The 16988-nt window shown below is 39.4% G+C and overlaps 2 protein-coding genes across 3 annotated transcripts; one reads left to right on the forward strand and one right to left on the reverse strand.

Moving 5' to 3' along the window:
- The first annotated feature begins 501 nt into the window (after positions 1 to 501).
- On the forward strand, positions 502 to 16190 carry LOC119557549 (sorting nexin-27). Of its 2 annotated transcripts, none has more exons than XM_037870331.1 (6): positions 502 to 1299; positions 13474 to 13576; positions 13936 to 14018; positions 14085 to 14920; positions 15383 to 15561; positions 15984 to 16190. In XM_037870331.1, the coding sequence occupies exons 1-6, from the start codon at positions 989 to 991 to the stop codon at positions 16050 to 16052; spliced, it is 1581 nt and encodes a 526-aa protein (XP_037726259.1). In that variant the 5' UTR covers positions 502 to 988; the 3' UTR covers positions 16053 to 16190. The 2 variants fall into 2 exon arrangements, with proteins under 2 accessions (XP_037726259.1, XP_037726260.1); XM_037870332.1 differs by lacking the exon at positions 502 to 1299 and adding an exon at positions 13312 to 13388.
- On the reverse strand, positions 4780 to 7520 carry LOC119558287. The gene is made up of 2 exons (XM_037871671.1): positions 6369 to 7520; positions 4780 to 5666 (listed from the first exon to the last, which is right to left on the reverse strand). The coding sequence occupies exons 1-2, from the start codon at positions 7315 to 7317 to the stop codon at positions 5218 to 5220; spliced, it is 1398 nt and encodes a 465-aa protein (XP_037727599.1). The 5' UTR covers positions 7318 to 7520; the 3' UTR covers positions 4780 to 5217.
- Positions 16191 to 16988: the final 798 nt, after the last annotated feature.

Genomic DNA, 16988 nt, shown 5'->3' on the forward strand with positions numbered 1-16988 from the left:
GTGTTGGTCAGCCCGATAGGTATCGATTGCAGGTCAGCTGATCAGATATGCGCGAAAGAACGCCCACCGATATATCGATGTCCAAGGACTGCGATATCACTAAACTCTCTCAATATAAAAGCGTATTCCAAACAACCAAAATTCTGAAACAGCGAATAGAAGTAGATGCATTTTGTTGCAAAATGGGCTTTTTAAAGGGAAATGGTTGATTAATAAATAAACATACATATGTCGATTCGTTAACAGCAATGGACAAATCATAAGCTGCGAATAAATCACTAGGGGTATTAAGCTTCGAAATATTATACATTTTATTGACTTAATTTTAACTTTCTCTTCTTTGATTTTGTTTGGTTTGTTTTTATTTTATCTTTATCGTTGCTGATCAGCTGCTTTTTCAAAGTTGGCAGCACTGTCAAATATCGATTTTACAGAAAACATCGATAGGCATCGCCAAAAATATCGATGCCCGATGCGTCGATGTGTTTGTGCATCACTAACCCAACTAAAACCAAACGCAAAATCAACGGCTAGAAGCGAAGCCAGCAACAAAATGCGCAGCGCGATACGTGTTAAATAAAAGGAAAAACACACTAAATTATATATTTTTTTGCGGTGTGTGCGTGCGTGTGTGTGAGGTGAGGCAGAGCAGCCGAGGAGAGCGAACGAGGGAGAGGAGTTTCTGTAGAGTAGTGGAGGTGGAGAGAAACATAGTGGAAAAGGAGGGGGGAAAAGTAAAAGTGGCGGTGCCTGTCTCTATACGTGTGTGTGTGTGTGCGTGAGTGCCGCGTGTGTGTTGCTGTGTGCCAAAAAGAAGTTGCAGAAAAACATTACGCAAAATAAAAGAGAAAAATAACCACAACATAACAAAAGATATTGTGCAAACAACAAAGAGGAGGGCGAAGGCGTAGGTGAGTCGGTGACGGAGAGGGGTGAGGAAGACGAGTGTAGAACCAGTGAGTGCAAGCGAGATAGAACGACCGGCGCAATGAGCATCGTTGGCGAGAACCACCCCCTCCCACCCCCAACCCCCGCCAGCACAGTGGTAGTGTCCGCATCATCAGCCGGAGGGGGTGTCATGGGCGTAGGCGTAACCACAGCAAATGGACCCCGTGTCGTCACCATTTACAAGACGGAAACGGGATTCGGATTCAATGTGCGCGGTCAAGTTTCCGAGGGGGGTCAACTGCGCTCGATCAATGGCGAGCTGTACGCCCCCCTTCAGCACGTGAGCGCCGTCCTTGAAAACGGAGCAGCCGAGAAGGCGGGCATCAAAAAAGGCGACCGCATACTGGAAGTGTAAGTATTATTCCCACAGTTTTTAATACCAAGAGGGGTTTGGATCACTCATTTGCGCATCTGGGCTGAGAATTTCCAGATGTCAGGTAGTAGTTCCGATGAAGGACTCCGTAGGACAGCTTGTGGCAAAGTTTCATATTTCTACATTATATTAAGTTGGTAATTCGGACCGGACAGTCTTTGGAACCCAAATCTTAATTACTTGATCTCTAATATTCTGAATCGAAGAGTGATATGGAAATCTTTTCGGGTACACTTCAAGTTCTATCTAGAATTTATCCTCCTAACTATGCGTTCTAACGAATATTCATAGTTATTTGCAATCAATGATTGTAAAATGAATTGTTTTTGTTTCTAAAATTGTATTTTTGACATCTAAAATCACTAACATCTGTATAAAGCAAAAAGTAACCTTCTTGCTTCTAAGTAAACCTTTCCAAGCACTGACATCCTTTGAAACTTTGAGTTCATTCGTTACCTAGTTATTGCAAATGACCAATTTGGAAAATGGGTAAAAGTTGATGTTATAACATGATGGCCTGCTCGTTTTAAGTGTGTTGATAATTTGATTTAAAACTTGGTTCTAGTTTAGTACTCTTGTTTTATCAAATTATAGCTCGAACTATGTGTATAGTTTTTAGTACAGAAGGCTGTTTGCTAAACCCCTGGTGGAAATGAAAAAACTGACAAAAAGTTGTCAAAATTCAAAAAGCAATCTTCAGAATAAGCTCTTTAAGCGCAGGGCTTAGGGTGTTGGCATTATTGGGGTGTCCAGGGGTTAAGTAAGTGAAGTTAACCCAACGAAGGGCTTGCATGTCCAACCTCTGACCCCGCCCACTTTTTGGGTGGAAACAGGGCGTTTGAGCCAGATGGAAGTGAGTTTGTAGTGGGTCAAAAATGCCCGGGAATATCAATAAACACTTTTGCCTGTATGTGTGTATGTTGCTTTTTTTCTGTATGAGGTGGTTGTTGCTTTTGTTGTTGTTCCATTGGATTTATCCACCCATTTTAAGGGGTTGCTATCCGAAGTTTAAAAAATGGGAGGCACTTGAACAGGTATTTCTATGGATAAAAAGGAGCCAAAGGATGAGAAATTTATATGTAGTGATTATTGGATCGGAACCAAAAAATATGGTTTTAGTTCCATTCCATTCCAGTCATTATAATGTGAGGTAACATAAAATATTTATTTTATTAACTATCAGTTGATATTTAAACAACATATTCAAATTTAAATATCAGTTAATATGTAAACAACAGATTCAAATGAAATACGTTGGTAGGATAAGATAAAGTCAAGCTACAGCTGCAAAGCTAATGTTTCTTTCTAATAATGAAATGTTATCAGGCATTTATCGCTTTCTAAGAATTCCCATTAAAATAAAAAACTGGAATGAGGAAGTTCTATGGTGGAGAAAAATGAGCCAGTGGAATGTTGATAAGGGGTTAAAGGCCTGATACTAGCTTGATATTTGACTTATTGGCTGGATTTGTGTTAAAAATATAATAATATACAAATGTATGTATGTAAGTCCAATCAGTCAGTCAAAAATCAAAAATTAATTTTATAAATGGCCTATAAAGATGTTTAATGATTGCAAATATTCGCTTTGTTTTTGAGACAATGTTTATATTGAATGTTTATCCTTTCCCTACTTTAAAACCTAACCTTATTATATGACTACTCCTCTTTCTTCTACTATTCGCCGTTATGTTTTCTTGAATGGCATAATATTATGACACACACATGGGCACTCATTCCAACACTATTGCATGCAGGCTAATTAAAATGCTCACTTGAATTTTCTTTTCATATTTTGCATTGTTTCTGTTTTCTTTTACTCAGCTATTTGTCAGTATTTTCTATCCCTGTCTAGCAAAGCTTTTGTTTAGCATCTTTGACATTTAAGTCTCGATACCCGTTATCAGTGGCCAAGCTCAGTCCCTCTCTCTCTAATTCTCTCTCTTTCCTTCCCTTTCTTCACATTCAAGGCTGTCCATCAATCATTTAATTTTAATTCGTTTCTCATTTACAGTAAACACTCGACCAGGTAGACCAGTGTTCTTATTTAATAGGTCTATATTTTTAAAAAGAATAAAAATAATTATTCTTATTTATTAATTGTTATATCATATGATTGATACAAAAAAATGCCAAAATTAATTCACTATAAAAAGTTTTTGTTTAAAAGACTTGCATTTTTAAAATCATTTAATTTACATCATTTGAAAATTAAATCACTGTTTTAAAGTTTTATTAATAGGATTTATCCTTTTAAAAACACATTAGGATATGATATAACAAACACCCGCTATCAAGTCACTCCCACAAAATTCGATCTAATAAAATCCTCACTGTAGTTCGTTACTCTTGTAGTTTCAATTTATTTTCAACGTGGGTGTGGTTACGCTCTCTCTTTCTAGCCTACAGTGCCCACTATCTCCTCTGTTCGGGATAAAATTCAATTAATAAATTTTGCCAAAGTTTCGTCGCTCGACGCTCGGCGCTCAACGCAAACTTAATTATCATCGTCACCTTCTCGTCGGCAACGAAAAATTCGCAAATTTTCCACACTTTTCCCCATTGCAAACAGAATGTGTGACGTGCAAAAATGGCGTGAGTGGTGGTGGAAGGGCCGGGGGGTGCGGTTGTCTATTATGCGGCTCGTTGTTGCTTTTTGCAGTGTCCATCATTTCATTATCAGCGAAAATAGCAACAAAAACAACAACAACAACACACATAATTCGGCTGCGCGTGAGCTAACAAAAGCAGAAGCAAAGCAAAAGCAACAAAAAAGCAAAAACTGCAGAGGGCAGGCAAAAAGCAGAAAGCAAAAGCAAACAAATTTGCATTTGGTTTCCGCCTTTTGCGAACCAGTTTTCAACTGGAACCAAGCGCTTAAATCCCGGTAATTTATTCTTTTTATCTTTCTTTTACTTTACTGAATATAAAAGACATAAAAATTTGCTAAAAATTTTACTAAAATTATGAGTATATACATTAAAAGCAAACTGGCTTTTGGACTCTAGCTTGTTATGACCTATGGGTAATTAGCATTCACAACTACGTAAAAAAAAAACCTATCAATTGGCATTGAAAAAGAAATTAAATTTTTTTTGTACGTCTAAAACGTATAAAAACCTTGTTTAATAAATAATCAATTTTTATAACTACACAGAGAAAACTATCCAAGAACAATGTTCTTAATTTGAGAACCATTGTTCTTGAATTGAGAACCATGGTTCTTGAATTGAGAACATTTGTCTTGAATTGAGAACATTGTTCTTGAATTGAGAACATTGTTCTTGAATTGAGAACATTCGTTCTTAAAAACCGTGTAAGTACGTTTTGGTATCAAAATAAGAACAAAATAATGAGAAGAGAAAAGTTAAATTGAGTTTATTTAACAACTTTTAGATAAGTATACACTAAGGACTGAACTAATAGTTTACTTGTACATACAATGTACTTAAATACCGCCAATTCAACTTGATACGAGCAAATTAAAAACATATCAACTAAAAAATGTTCTATTTTTAAGAACATTTTCAACTCAGATGAGAACGTCAGCATTTTTTCTGTGTACGAACTTTATTTCAAAGTACATTTTAGATAGAACTACCACATTGTACTACTAATGGATTTAATGCTTAGTTATAAAACCATAGCAGTTTTGTATTGAAAATAAATTATAGCATACTTTTAAATGCCTTTCAAAGTGATTTCAAAGTTTGAGCTATTTTTGTGTTTCTGTACATGTATATAAGGCCTCTCAAGGGGACAATATCTATTGTTTTTTGGGATAACGAATAGATTGCCCGTATAGTCAACCTTGCCTTGGTTATCTGAATGATATGGTTTATTATGTGGGGGGCGTTGCCCCTAAAAAAGTTATCATTACACTTTATTGGAGGTTATTATCGTAGTTTCCGGGACCACCAGTACTGTAGAAGTGACCACCAGTTATCCAGCTGGTTATCCCGATCCGTAGCCAAACCGACTTGCGTCTGCCTCCAAAGAGTTGGTGCATCGTTGCACAGACTTCCGTTGCACCGGACGCAGTACGGATCATTGGCGGAGCACTCCGGCACCTCACCCTCGCATCCCCGCACCGTATAGATCCCGTCCAGCCGACTGACCACCGTGCTGACACACAGCTCCGTCGGGCTGGAGCAATTGCTGGTGGTCATCGCCGAGGGCAAGTCCATGGCCGCACAATCCGTGTCCTGATCCTGGGCATTGCAGCGATAGCAACTCCGGACGGAGTAGCGATTGCACCCATCGGCATCCCGACACAATTGGCAACTGTCGCCCAGCCCAGCAGGTGCAAAATTCGCATCCGCACAGCCACGCCGCAGAAAGGTATCTGCAAAAATAGGGGAATATTTATATCTAGAATGTTATGAAAATTTAAAAACAACATTTGTAAGCCATTATAAGAGACCAATTCGTGGTAAATTGAATCTTTTACAACCTTTTACAGCTATTGTTTTAGTTCTAGGGGTTCAACTTTGAGTGAACATTCATTTTTTGAATTCTTATATATGATATTCAATTTTTATTATTTTTAGGCATTAGAATAGGCAGGTTTCTGGCTAATTAAATGTTTTTATGTTACACTTTTGTTGAATATTTATATTTGGCCATTATATATTTCTTAATTTAATTTAAGGTATTTTTATAAAGATTTAAAAATTTTAAAATCCCAAACATTTTGAAAAACATTTTTGAAAGCATTAAAATAGGGACATTTTTGATAAATGTAATATTTTTTAACCTTATTCTACAGCTAGAATAGTTTAGTCTAAAGGTTTTAACTTTAACTGCATTTTTTTTTAACTTTTATTATATATTCCATATTTGTAAGAAAATGCCGAAGATGTATCACCAAAAAGTATCTAAAATTAGTGATGTTTTCTCCAAAGATGACTTTTATTTTTGATTCCACGCCACTAAAACTTCTTCAAGAGATGCTTTGTTTTTCTAACATTTTATTTATACTGAAAATTGGGTTTTCGGAATGGGTATTTCCAGAACCGATTCCCCAGAACCACCCACTCACCCTAACCTTGCTCGCAGGAATAGCAGGCCGTAGTGCCAGCTGCACATTTTTCCGTGGGCAAGTTCCGGCCCGCCCGACAGCTCGGATCAGCGGTGGAATTGCAGGTGGCACAGACGATATCCTGGCAATTGGCATTACAGAATTCACCATGGCATTGGGTCACCTCGCCGCTGGAATAGAATCCCATTGTGGTGGAGCAGCCCCTCTGTACGACCTCCGTTTGGGTGTTCTCATAGCTAAAGCAGTTCTCCCGATGTCCGTACATCACCTTGTTGACACAATGTGTGACCGTTGTGTTGTCCAGCGAGCACCTTGGTTGCACATCCACCGAATCGGCCTGATTCCTCAGGCAATCCGGATTAGGAGACAATCGATTGTGGGAGCATTGAAGGCAACGCGATTCGGTGACGGTCTTCTCCATATTGCAGCCATTGTAGTTGCACTTAAGGCAGATATGAGGACATGTATCCGGTATATTGGTGGCCTCACAGCCACGCTGGGTGGTGGACATGTGGACCACGTTCGTGTAGCATCTATCGCCCTCTTTATAGACCGGACATGGCAACAGATACTGCGGTATATTGGTCACATCGATGCAGTCTGAACCGAGGCACTGATAGCATCGCAAACGATCCGTGGGATAAACGTGTCGATTGCACAGACTCGTATTACAACGGTCACATGGAGCGGCACAATAGCCATTGGGATAGAGTCGAGCCAGGCAGCCGCGTCGCGTTAGTCCCGCCGAAATGGAGATGACACACTCGTCATTCGCCTGGGAACACTCCTCCACTTCCAGCTGTTGACCCGGTCGAGTGGCACATTCTGAATTCTCAGCGGAATCGCAGGCGTAGCACTCCAAAGAGTCCACAATGGCCAAGCCCACGATGAGCAGTCCACCCACTATAAGGAATAGCAGTTGGCAATGGGAATTCAATGTTCGCCTCCTAGCCATCGTTCTAATCGGTTTCAAATCGTCGGGCAAACTGGCTGACAGAAAGAACTAGTGGCTAAGTATTAATACAGGCTATACGGGGCGATTAGATAGGTCTTTGAATCTCAAGTGGTCTCAAGATCGCACTGATTGGTCCGCATAGGTTTTCGAAATGGGTATTTCTGTGTGGGTCCCGATGGTGCTGAAGATTTCATCGAGGAGTGCTGACTGGTTCTAGAAATAAAAGTAAACAAATTGATCTAGATCCGGAGATGGACAATGTGGTATTACTATTTAGTGGGGGTTAGGTCTGTAGGTTGGGTAATTTTTTGTTTTTCACCTGCCATTTCGGCTTTACCTAATACAACTTAAACTATAAAGATACCATTAGAAAATTTAATATATTATCTTTAAAATTAAATTTTAACTAAAAATTGTCTCTGCGGGAAAACATTACTACATAAGATAGGCTTTAAAGCGTTATCCTTAAAATGGAATCAATAAAAGTCTTAACCTATACTTTCCACACCAGGAGATGGTTAAAAAATGTATCCAATGTTATGTATGTAACTCATTTAATCACTTTATTTAGATACGTAAATCCCTCAAGTAATTAAAATTTATTCGTCGATTTAATACTTTGACCACAAGTCACAGTTCACTCTGTATTTCACTTTGTAATAAAATAAAATCAAAGGTCAATTTCAATTGCCCTGATGGTGCAAACAATCTAAAATGTAATCAATTTAATGTTTATCCTTGCCTTCACTTTAGTAAGGCAATTAAATATTATAAACTTTTGCATAAAGAAAACTCAATTTGCCTGAGAATTTAACCCACATTGCAGCGAAGAAAGTTTCACATCCCCACTTCGCTTTGTTGTCCATTTAAATTGAATAAATAAATTCCTTGGACAATTTGTGTTAGCTCCGTGTCAACTTTGTTGACTGAATTAACTCATACATAAAGCGTAATTTATTTCAACGAGAAAATGGGCCATCAATTGCATGTGTCACTTAGTTTTTGGCCTGATAGTATAATGTCGAGATGTTAAACTTTTCGGATGATTTAATGGCACAACTAACTAACTGCACTTTGAACTTGCGTTTGTCAAGCATGTAATAGAGCCTTCAAATGACAATATGACTGACTATTGGATGTTTAAGAAGGAAATGGATGAGTCCGTTGACCCTCGTTTAGGGTTAATCCTGAAGAGGGTTTGATGAATCGCTGAACCCTTTTGGCAGCAGCCTTTCGAGACATCTCTCGATGAAAACGGGTCCTGTGAATGGATACTTCTGGATACATGACATAATTGAGGACCCCAAGGACCCCCCGGCAGTCAGACAGTCCTTTTTTGCCATATTCCAACTGCATCTTTTGTGCACGCCGTCTTGCACTTGGCCATCCCCCAGCCCACTTGGCATTGTACTTGGAACTGGGAGGTCGTGGGTAGTTGTTCTGAGGTTGTGGGATTCAATCAATGGGGATTATGTACTATTTTCAGACTGCCTTTCGTTTCGCCCCCTCAGCAGTGCCCGCTAAAGGAATCCACAACAGACATGCCAATGAAAAAATGCACAAATAGAAACATTTAAATAAATATAACAATAAAACAAAACTAAAAAGTAAAAAGAGAAAATACAAGGGCATTTATATTGTTATAAAACGTGGCATTCAAAAGAATTCAATTTAAAAAAAAAAACTTTAAAAGGAAAAACCCACTTTTACCATCTGTTTTCCATCTTTCCCCTGCATAATAAAATTTCTTTCAGTGTGTGTATCCAAGATACACGAAAAAATTCATCCAAAGAATACAGAGAACAACTTTGCCAGTATTGCAAACAATAAAAAAAAAGGAACTTGATTGAAACCAAGAGGAACAATTGCATCTTCAACCGGAAATTTCCTTCACTTTTGTTCCCTCCTTTCTCCGTTTCTTTTCTTTTTCAACTCCTGTGCTTTCATCCTATTACTCCCAAGGTATTTTCCCTTCACAAACAAGTACGTACCATATACGTTTTTTTTTTTTTTTTTTGGTATGTACAAGTTTAAGCCAACAATTTAAAGTTCATCTTCTTGGGCCCAAACTAAATTGAGTGTTAAGAAGCCTTTAAACACGCAAGTGGCAGACAATTTCCCAACTCAAACTTGCCACACGGGTCGAATGTTTTGTGGCATATGGCTTGAGTTATTGAAGGGTCATTAGCTGATTTGTAGCCAGCACATTTGTCCAACCATATGAACCACCTATAAGGAGCTCGAGTTACCTTATTCTGTACGTGTCATATGGACTAGTGTGCTACCCAAAAGTCTAGGGGTTAAAAAACTAATTTAACCAAGTATAAGTATAAAATAAGGGTATATTTTTATGGAGTATCAAAGTTTCATATACAAATCTAATAATTTGTAGTTATTAATAGAGTCTTTTAACCCATATAAATACTGTATGAATATTCTAAAATAAAATATGTTTAAAAAAATATAAAATACATATGTATGTGTAATCATATTAGTACCACAAATCATTTGAAGAATAGCTATAAGAGAAAAGTATATTTTTCGGTTCGACATACAAACCTTAAATCAAAAACCGATATTCGGAAATAAGTAGTAATTAATAAAGGTTTTTGAAGTCGCTTTAAGTTTTTGAATCAAGTATTTATTGGGTATTGTTAAATCGAGACCTTTGCCTCCAAGTCGTCCTGCATGTTTTTTTTATGCTGCCACGAATTTGTGTTTGCGGTTTGGTTCTGTGTCAATGTTGTTACAGTTGTTGTTGCTGGTTTGTGGCATATGCCCCGACAATAATCAATAGATTTACGTCACTGGATGGACTTGGATTGTATGGGGAGTGCGATGTGGTCGTGTTAGTCGTTTTTGTTTCGACTTGGTTGCCTGGCTCTGGCTGGCTGGCCCACATTTCCGCATTTCCTAGAGTTCGTCGGTGGCGGTTTCAGGTTTTCATGTTTTCAGGTTTCACTTTTCGGTTTCATTCGGACCAAACTAAGCCAGAAATAAACCTGACAGTGGGTAAACGGGAATGGGGGGGGTCGATTTCTCGAGTTCGAGTTCAATTCCAATGGGGGAGAATACACATCAAACAGAAACAGAAAACGAGAATTAAGCAATGGCCGAAGGACACTTGTTAAGCACTCATGTCAAGTCCTTCCAACGGATTCCTGTTGGGCTTAATTAATTTTCGATTTCCATTCCCGTTAATGGAATTACATTTCAGTTGCAAGTAGCAGCGAGTACGTGTCCAAGGTAAATTAAATATAAATGCAGACATATGCCAGCTTTGTTCGTTGATTGCGAATATCCAGGGGGATGATGTTCTCGTTCAGTCGTTGTTCGAGCAGATATTATACGCTCTCCACCTATCTCTGCATATTTTTAGACATTCAAATCCACTCCCCGTATAGCCTATAGATGCGTATTATATTTTCATTTCGCCCGCAACTATTAAAAATCTGTGTATAAACATTTTTTTTTCTTTCGATTTCATTATTGGTTCGGTGTCTGGCAAATATTTATTCGATTTGCTCAACTCAAACAATTGCATTCCCCGTAATACCCCATATATGCCATCGCACAGTCGCATTACCATGTCCAATTAGTGCTGGAGGAAAGCACACAAATCGCGAATAAACATTGACCGAAATGAATATAGAAATGCCATTAGTATTTGTCCAAGACAGTTGCTTTGGCCTAACGACTTTCGAGATACCCTGTGTAAACAGTCCAAGGGATTTTTTTATTTGGCTTTGTATCTTAACTCTTCTGAAGGATAGGCTTCTCAAGAGGTTTGGGGTTTTACAAAAAATGTATAATCCAAAATTTTGAATAAATTAAAATTGTAGGTTGTAAAATTAACTTGAAGAATACTTTTATAAGTATGACTCTTAACCAAACAAAAATATTAAGCTTAAATTCTTAGCAAAAATTATTTGTCTAGGAATTATCTATTTTTTTGACCTTTTAGTAGAAACACTGCTTATAAACCCTTTTAATTCACTTAAAAACATTTTTTTTATTGTTATGCTACTAACACGCCACCTAGCCTGTAGCGCCCCCTAGCGTCTATAGGCTTGGTGGCGTGTTAGCGAAAACAGCCGATTTGCTGCAAGCATATCTCCATCCCTCTCGCACTCCCTTTAGCTGAGTAACGGGTATCTAATAGTCGAGGGCATTGACTATAGCGTTTTCTCTTGTTTTTAACGTAATGTTTGATATATCTACGATATTGTGTTTTAAATATATAGAGTTATCGCATCAAAAAAGATTGTCAAACCTTCAAACCTCTTTACATTAAACATTAAAAATGTTTTCCTTAAAATACCGCTTTCTAATAAAATAACAAACTTGCTAACATAATTAGACTTCATTTGGCATCCCATTGAAAATCGCGAACACTTGAAACTGAGATTGGGGGAGGTCCCCTTAAATAAATATAATGCTTTCAGTTCAAAATGTTCATGAGAAAATATCAATCGATATGGGAATGCCCTCAGGAGCTGTTTATAATAATACGAAACGCAACGCCCCCAGATGTTGTTTCACACACGTCACAATTTGTGGGTGGCCGCCCACTGTGCAGCGCCACCTAGTCCCACTGTGCGCCAGCTTACAAGCTTTTCTCGCCTATTTAGCTTTTAATCACACCCACAAGAGGTGTTGTTAAAGATGGCTCAAATGTTTTAATTTAAACCATCAACCATCAGCGGAAAGTGGATATAGTCTCTCGGTAAACAAGAAAACATTCGCCGCATATTGTCGAGTACAATTAAGAGGGAAAGGCATTTGCATTTGCATTTGCCTATAAATAAATGCATAGATAGCTTTGTGTTTCTCTATGATTGTGCTTTGCTTTGCTTTGCTTTGTTTTTTTTTTTTAACTATTTTTACCAAGTGGCTGGGTTCCATTGCAAACAGGTTTCCGGAGCAAAGTATCGTCTCGGTATAAGTTTCAATTTCAGGCTTTCAGTTGTCTGCGCCTGTCTCCTGCACTGGGTCTCCTCCACGTCTCCGATTCTGCACCCCTACAGCTCTCATCTCATCTCCCCCCGGGTTTATCGGCCATTATACGAATGGCATCCAGTATTATGGTATGCCTTGGTCGCCTGATTTCTGGATTTCTGACATGTCGCTATGTGAGTCACGCTGTGAGGCTCTCTGGAGCTTTTCAAGCGTTCCACAGTGCGTCACATTGTGGTGATATCTGCTTGGATTTATTTACTTATTTACTTCGCATTCGGGCACGGTTGGCAAATTGCAAACCGGAAAGACATCGCACACAGACTCCACCGGAGGAGTGGAGTGGTGGAACTCGAGGAATGGACGATGATGTGGATGAGGATGTGGGTGTTCATGTGGCTGTGGGTTGGATACTTTGCGCTTATCAAAGGCCCACTTGTTGTTGTTGCCTTTTATTGCAATCAATTTGATTTCACTTAATATGATTCTCGGTCGTGTAAATAACATTTGTGCTACTTGTTGACGTACCCATTTCATTTTCAAAGCCCCCACTTAATTGAATTGATTTCGCTGTACTCTATGCAATGCAATAAATATGTTTTCACTCGGATTCTTACTGAATTTAAAGACCCCTGCATTTTAGTATTTATATAAACATCTCTTCTTTTTTTTAATAATTCCCTGTCATTTTTACAACATGCCAATTTATTTCTTATCACTAAAATAGGTTTATTCAATATGTGATCCCCTGTTTTCTCCTTATCTTTTTCTCTGTCTATCAACCTTCAAGTTCAGTCGAGAGCTTCGATCCTAGAAAGATATGATACGTGTGCTTCCAACTTGACCCGAATAGAACGCAATCGACCGCCTGTCCAGAGTCGTTTTCTTATCAACGCTCCACCGATGTCAATGCAACCATTATCGGCGCTATCTCTGGGCTCCAACAGCTATAATTTTCGCTTAAATTGATCTGTGGTCGTTGGCAACGCCTTTAATCCGCCAGCGACCATCGTTCGCAATCGATTCCACTCTCGATTTTCAATTTCCAGCGAAATGCTGCCTTTTCATTCCGTTCAGTTTGCACAGTTGACAGCTTTAGAGAGGCGCTGTCTTCGGTTCGATTTCATTCTAGATCCTATAATATATATATCTTGCTATGTAAAGAAAGATGTTTTAATGCTTGTATCTATTACTTTGCAGAAACGGCGTCAGCGTGGAGGGAGCCACACATAAACAGGTCGTGGATCTGATCAAATCCGGCGGTGACTGCCTAACTCTGACAGTGATATCGGTGACACAGCAGGTGAGAGAAAATATAAATAGATATGCCCTAGGAATATCATTAAAAAAATGAATTAAGAACATTTTGGTTTTCAGTTTATATACCTTTAAAAAATTTGTTTTATCAAGTTAGGGATAAATCGGTTCATAGCACTAACCTACAAGACAAGAAGTATATGTAGCAAGCAATTGAATGGAGTAGCTCTACTATTTAAGGCACTGCGTTGGTTCCTTTAAAAATAACTAGAGTTTTATATACATACATACATATATAGAAAATACCTTGGAATAAAAGAAAACATTTAAAAAATATTTCTTAACGCAACATGCTATAATTTCGATTAAATCTATATAAATCTACTTTTTCCTAAACCTTTTTAGGAGGCCGATCGACTGGAGCCGCAGGAGGATCAGACCGGCTACTCCTACATTGATTACTCGGACAAACGCTCGCTGCCCATTAGGTGAGTGCCTGCACAGCAAAGGATCTCCTTCCAAGATCATTAATATTTCCCCCCTTTTTTTTTTAGTATACCCGACTATGGGATTGTGAACCGGAATGGCGAGCGGTACATCGTCTTCAATATACATATGGCTGGAAGGCAGCTGTGTTCGCGTCGCTATCGGGAGTTCGCCAATCTGCACTCCCTGCTGCGCAAGGAGTTCTCCGGCTTCAACTTCCCCAAGCTGCCCGGCAAGTGGCCCTTCCAGCTGAGCGAACAGCAGCTGGACACGAGGCGCCGTGGTCTGGAGCAGTATCTGGAGAAGGTGTGCGCGGTGCGGGTGATTGCCGAAAGTGATGCTGTGCAGGACTTTCTCACCGACACCGAGGACGATATATCCGCCTCGCCGGTGGACATTAAGGTGATGCTGCCCGACCATGAAGTGAGCACCGTGTCGGTGAAGAAATCCTCCAATGCCCAGGTGGTATGGGAGATTCTGGTGCAGCGCGCCAATTTAACCGCCTACACGCAGCAGTATTTCTATCTGTTCGAGATTGTCGAATACAATTTCGAGCGAAAACTGCAGCCGCATGAGATTCCGCATCAGCTGTACGTGCAGAACTATAGTACCGCCTCGTCCACCTGCCTGTGCGTCCGCCGCTGGCTCTTCTCGGTGGCCAAGGAGCTGACGCTGCCCGATGGCGAACAGGCTGCCCGGTTTGTCTTCTATCAGGCGGTCGATGAGGTGAATCGCGGCAATATCCGGGCCGATGGACGCCTGTACGAGCTGAAGGCGCTGCAGGACGCCAAGAAGGCGGGCGACTATCTGGCTTTGGCCCGCACACTGCCAGGATACGGGGACGTTGTCTTTCCCCACTGCTCCTGTGATAGTCGCAAGGAGGGCCACGTGGTGCCCGCCGTGGGTGAGTGGCTTTGCACTTGTTTTATCGGAAACATTTTAAAGGGCTCAACAAAATGGGTCAAATTATTATGAGAACTATTCAAGATAAAGCTACATGCCATGGTGATTACCATATTGTGATAAATTCTTTAAAAAAATTTGAGATACGGTTAAATTAGAAACATATGGCAGAAAAAAATATTTCTGAAAAGTATAACAGGCTGTTTCTTTTTGAAAAATTTATTGTGGTTGATAAAACTTTTCGAGATAAGGCTCCAAAACACATACATTTTGATTACAGTTCTCGAAACGCCTCTAAACGACTCTTAAATATCACAGTAAAATTATTTCTTATATTTTTCTTATCCTTCTTGTGAGCTTTAATGATTTAAGAATCGAACTAAAAAAGTCATTTTAAAGTGGTTTTCGTTGTATCCTGCTTTTATTAATACCTTCACTTTTAATTACTCCCATTTCCTGACAGGCATGAAGAGCTTTCGGCTGCACGCCTGCCGTGAGGATGGCTCGCTGGAGGCGCAAATGGTCGAGCTGACCTGGGATAGCATCACGCGCTACGAGAGCGACGAGGAGTCCATGTCATTCTGCTTTCAGTACAATCGTCCAGATAAGCCAGCACGTTGGGTCAAAGTCTACACGCCATATGTATGTTGGATCCTTTAAAAGCTCTGTCTTATATATTGCGCTGCTTAACTCTAGATTACCTTTAAATAGTTGGTAGCCCTTTTTGGTGTTTTAATTGGTCTAAACTAAAGTTTGATTTTGATCAAAATATCTCAAATATGTGATTTTCATAAATATTTAAGCCAACAAGCTACAAATTAATAGGCTATTGTTGTACTAGGAGTATTTGGGTTAATTACAAATGCAGATAATTCCCTTTGTGTGCATCAAATAGACAAACCCATTGCATATTCAAATGAGGCTATAATTAATTTTCGGGTTGATTAGAACTCGATACATTAGAGAAGTTCAGCTGCGCACTGTATATACATATATAGAGACCACAAATCCATGCCAACCCCCGAATGAAAAGCATTTAATTAATGTGGTTTTCAATCCTGCAGCATGCATTCCTTGCGGACTGCTTTGATCGCATCATGGAGGAGCGCAAGTGGGACGACAGCGGCGACTAGGGAAGGCGAAAGGCGCTGCAGGAGGAGCAGAAGCAGAATCTGGAGCCAGTGGAGCAGCAGGAGCAGCAACGGCGGCGTCGACGGCAGGAAGCACAGATTAAACCACCCAGTACCATACCGAATATCACCAGGCGGGCCGAGGCATTGCACATTGTTCGTTAGTGGGTCGTTGGATGGGGCCACCCTGCTTCTAAGCCCCACATACCACACCATCCCCATCGGTTAGCTTGCCATATTCCGGCTGGTCAGTTCATCGAGGGCTCCGGAATCTGTGGATTCAGATTCGTGCTCTTGCCCGCTGCTTAATGCACCCAAAGCCTCAACCCATATATATTGTAAAGTATATTTGGCACTGACATATATACATTTATATAATTTTTAAATTGACAAGCAATTGCAATCGCCTTGGCTCTCGATGCTCCAATTTGGGATGCGGATGTTCTGGTCTGGTCTGGCCAGGTCCAGGGATCGAATGGAGTTGGAAAATGTTAACAGCAGCAACAAAAATGTTTCAAATGTTTTCGGCACTTAGCACGTAGAGCAAACACAGGCACCAATTTCGATCAAGCAGAACCGACGATTCTCATTATACAATATATATAGGTATATATACGTATATATATATATACACACACCACTCACAGACACGCATACATTATAAACAAAAAGGAAAATATATAGAAGAGTATATTTAAGCCAACCTCAGCGTAATATTTAATTCGTATTTTTTCCAAACACCCTTTGTTCCGTTTTTGTTTGTATATTTGTTTTGCTCATAGCAAAGCAGCGGCTAAATGGAAAATCTATGAAGAATAAATTGTAAAAAGTCAATTTTAATTATACACAAAGATACATCATATATATATACATATATACATAAATGTTTAGCAAACAAATCAACAAACATTGATCATTTATTTATTTGTATGTACGTAG

Source organism: Drosophila subpulchrella, chromosome X, assembly GCF_014743375.2.
Source record: "Drosophila subpulchrella strain 33 F10 #4 breed RU33 chromosome X, RU_Dsub_v1.1 Primary Assembly, whole genome shotgun sequence".
NCBI lineage: Eukaryota > Metazoa > Arthropoda > Insecta > Diptera > Drosophilidae > Drosophila > Drosophila subpulchrella.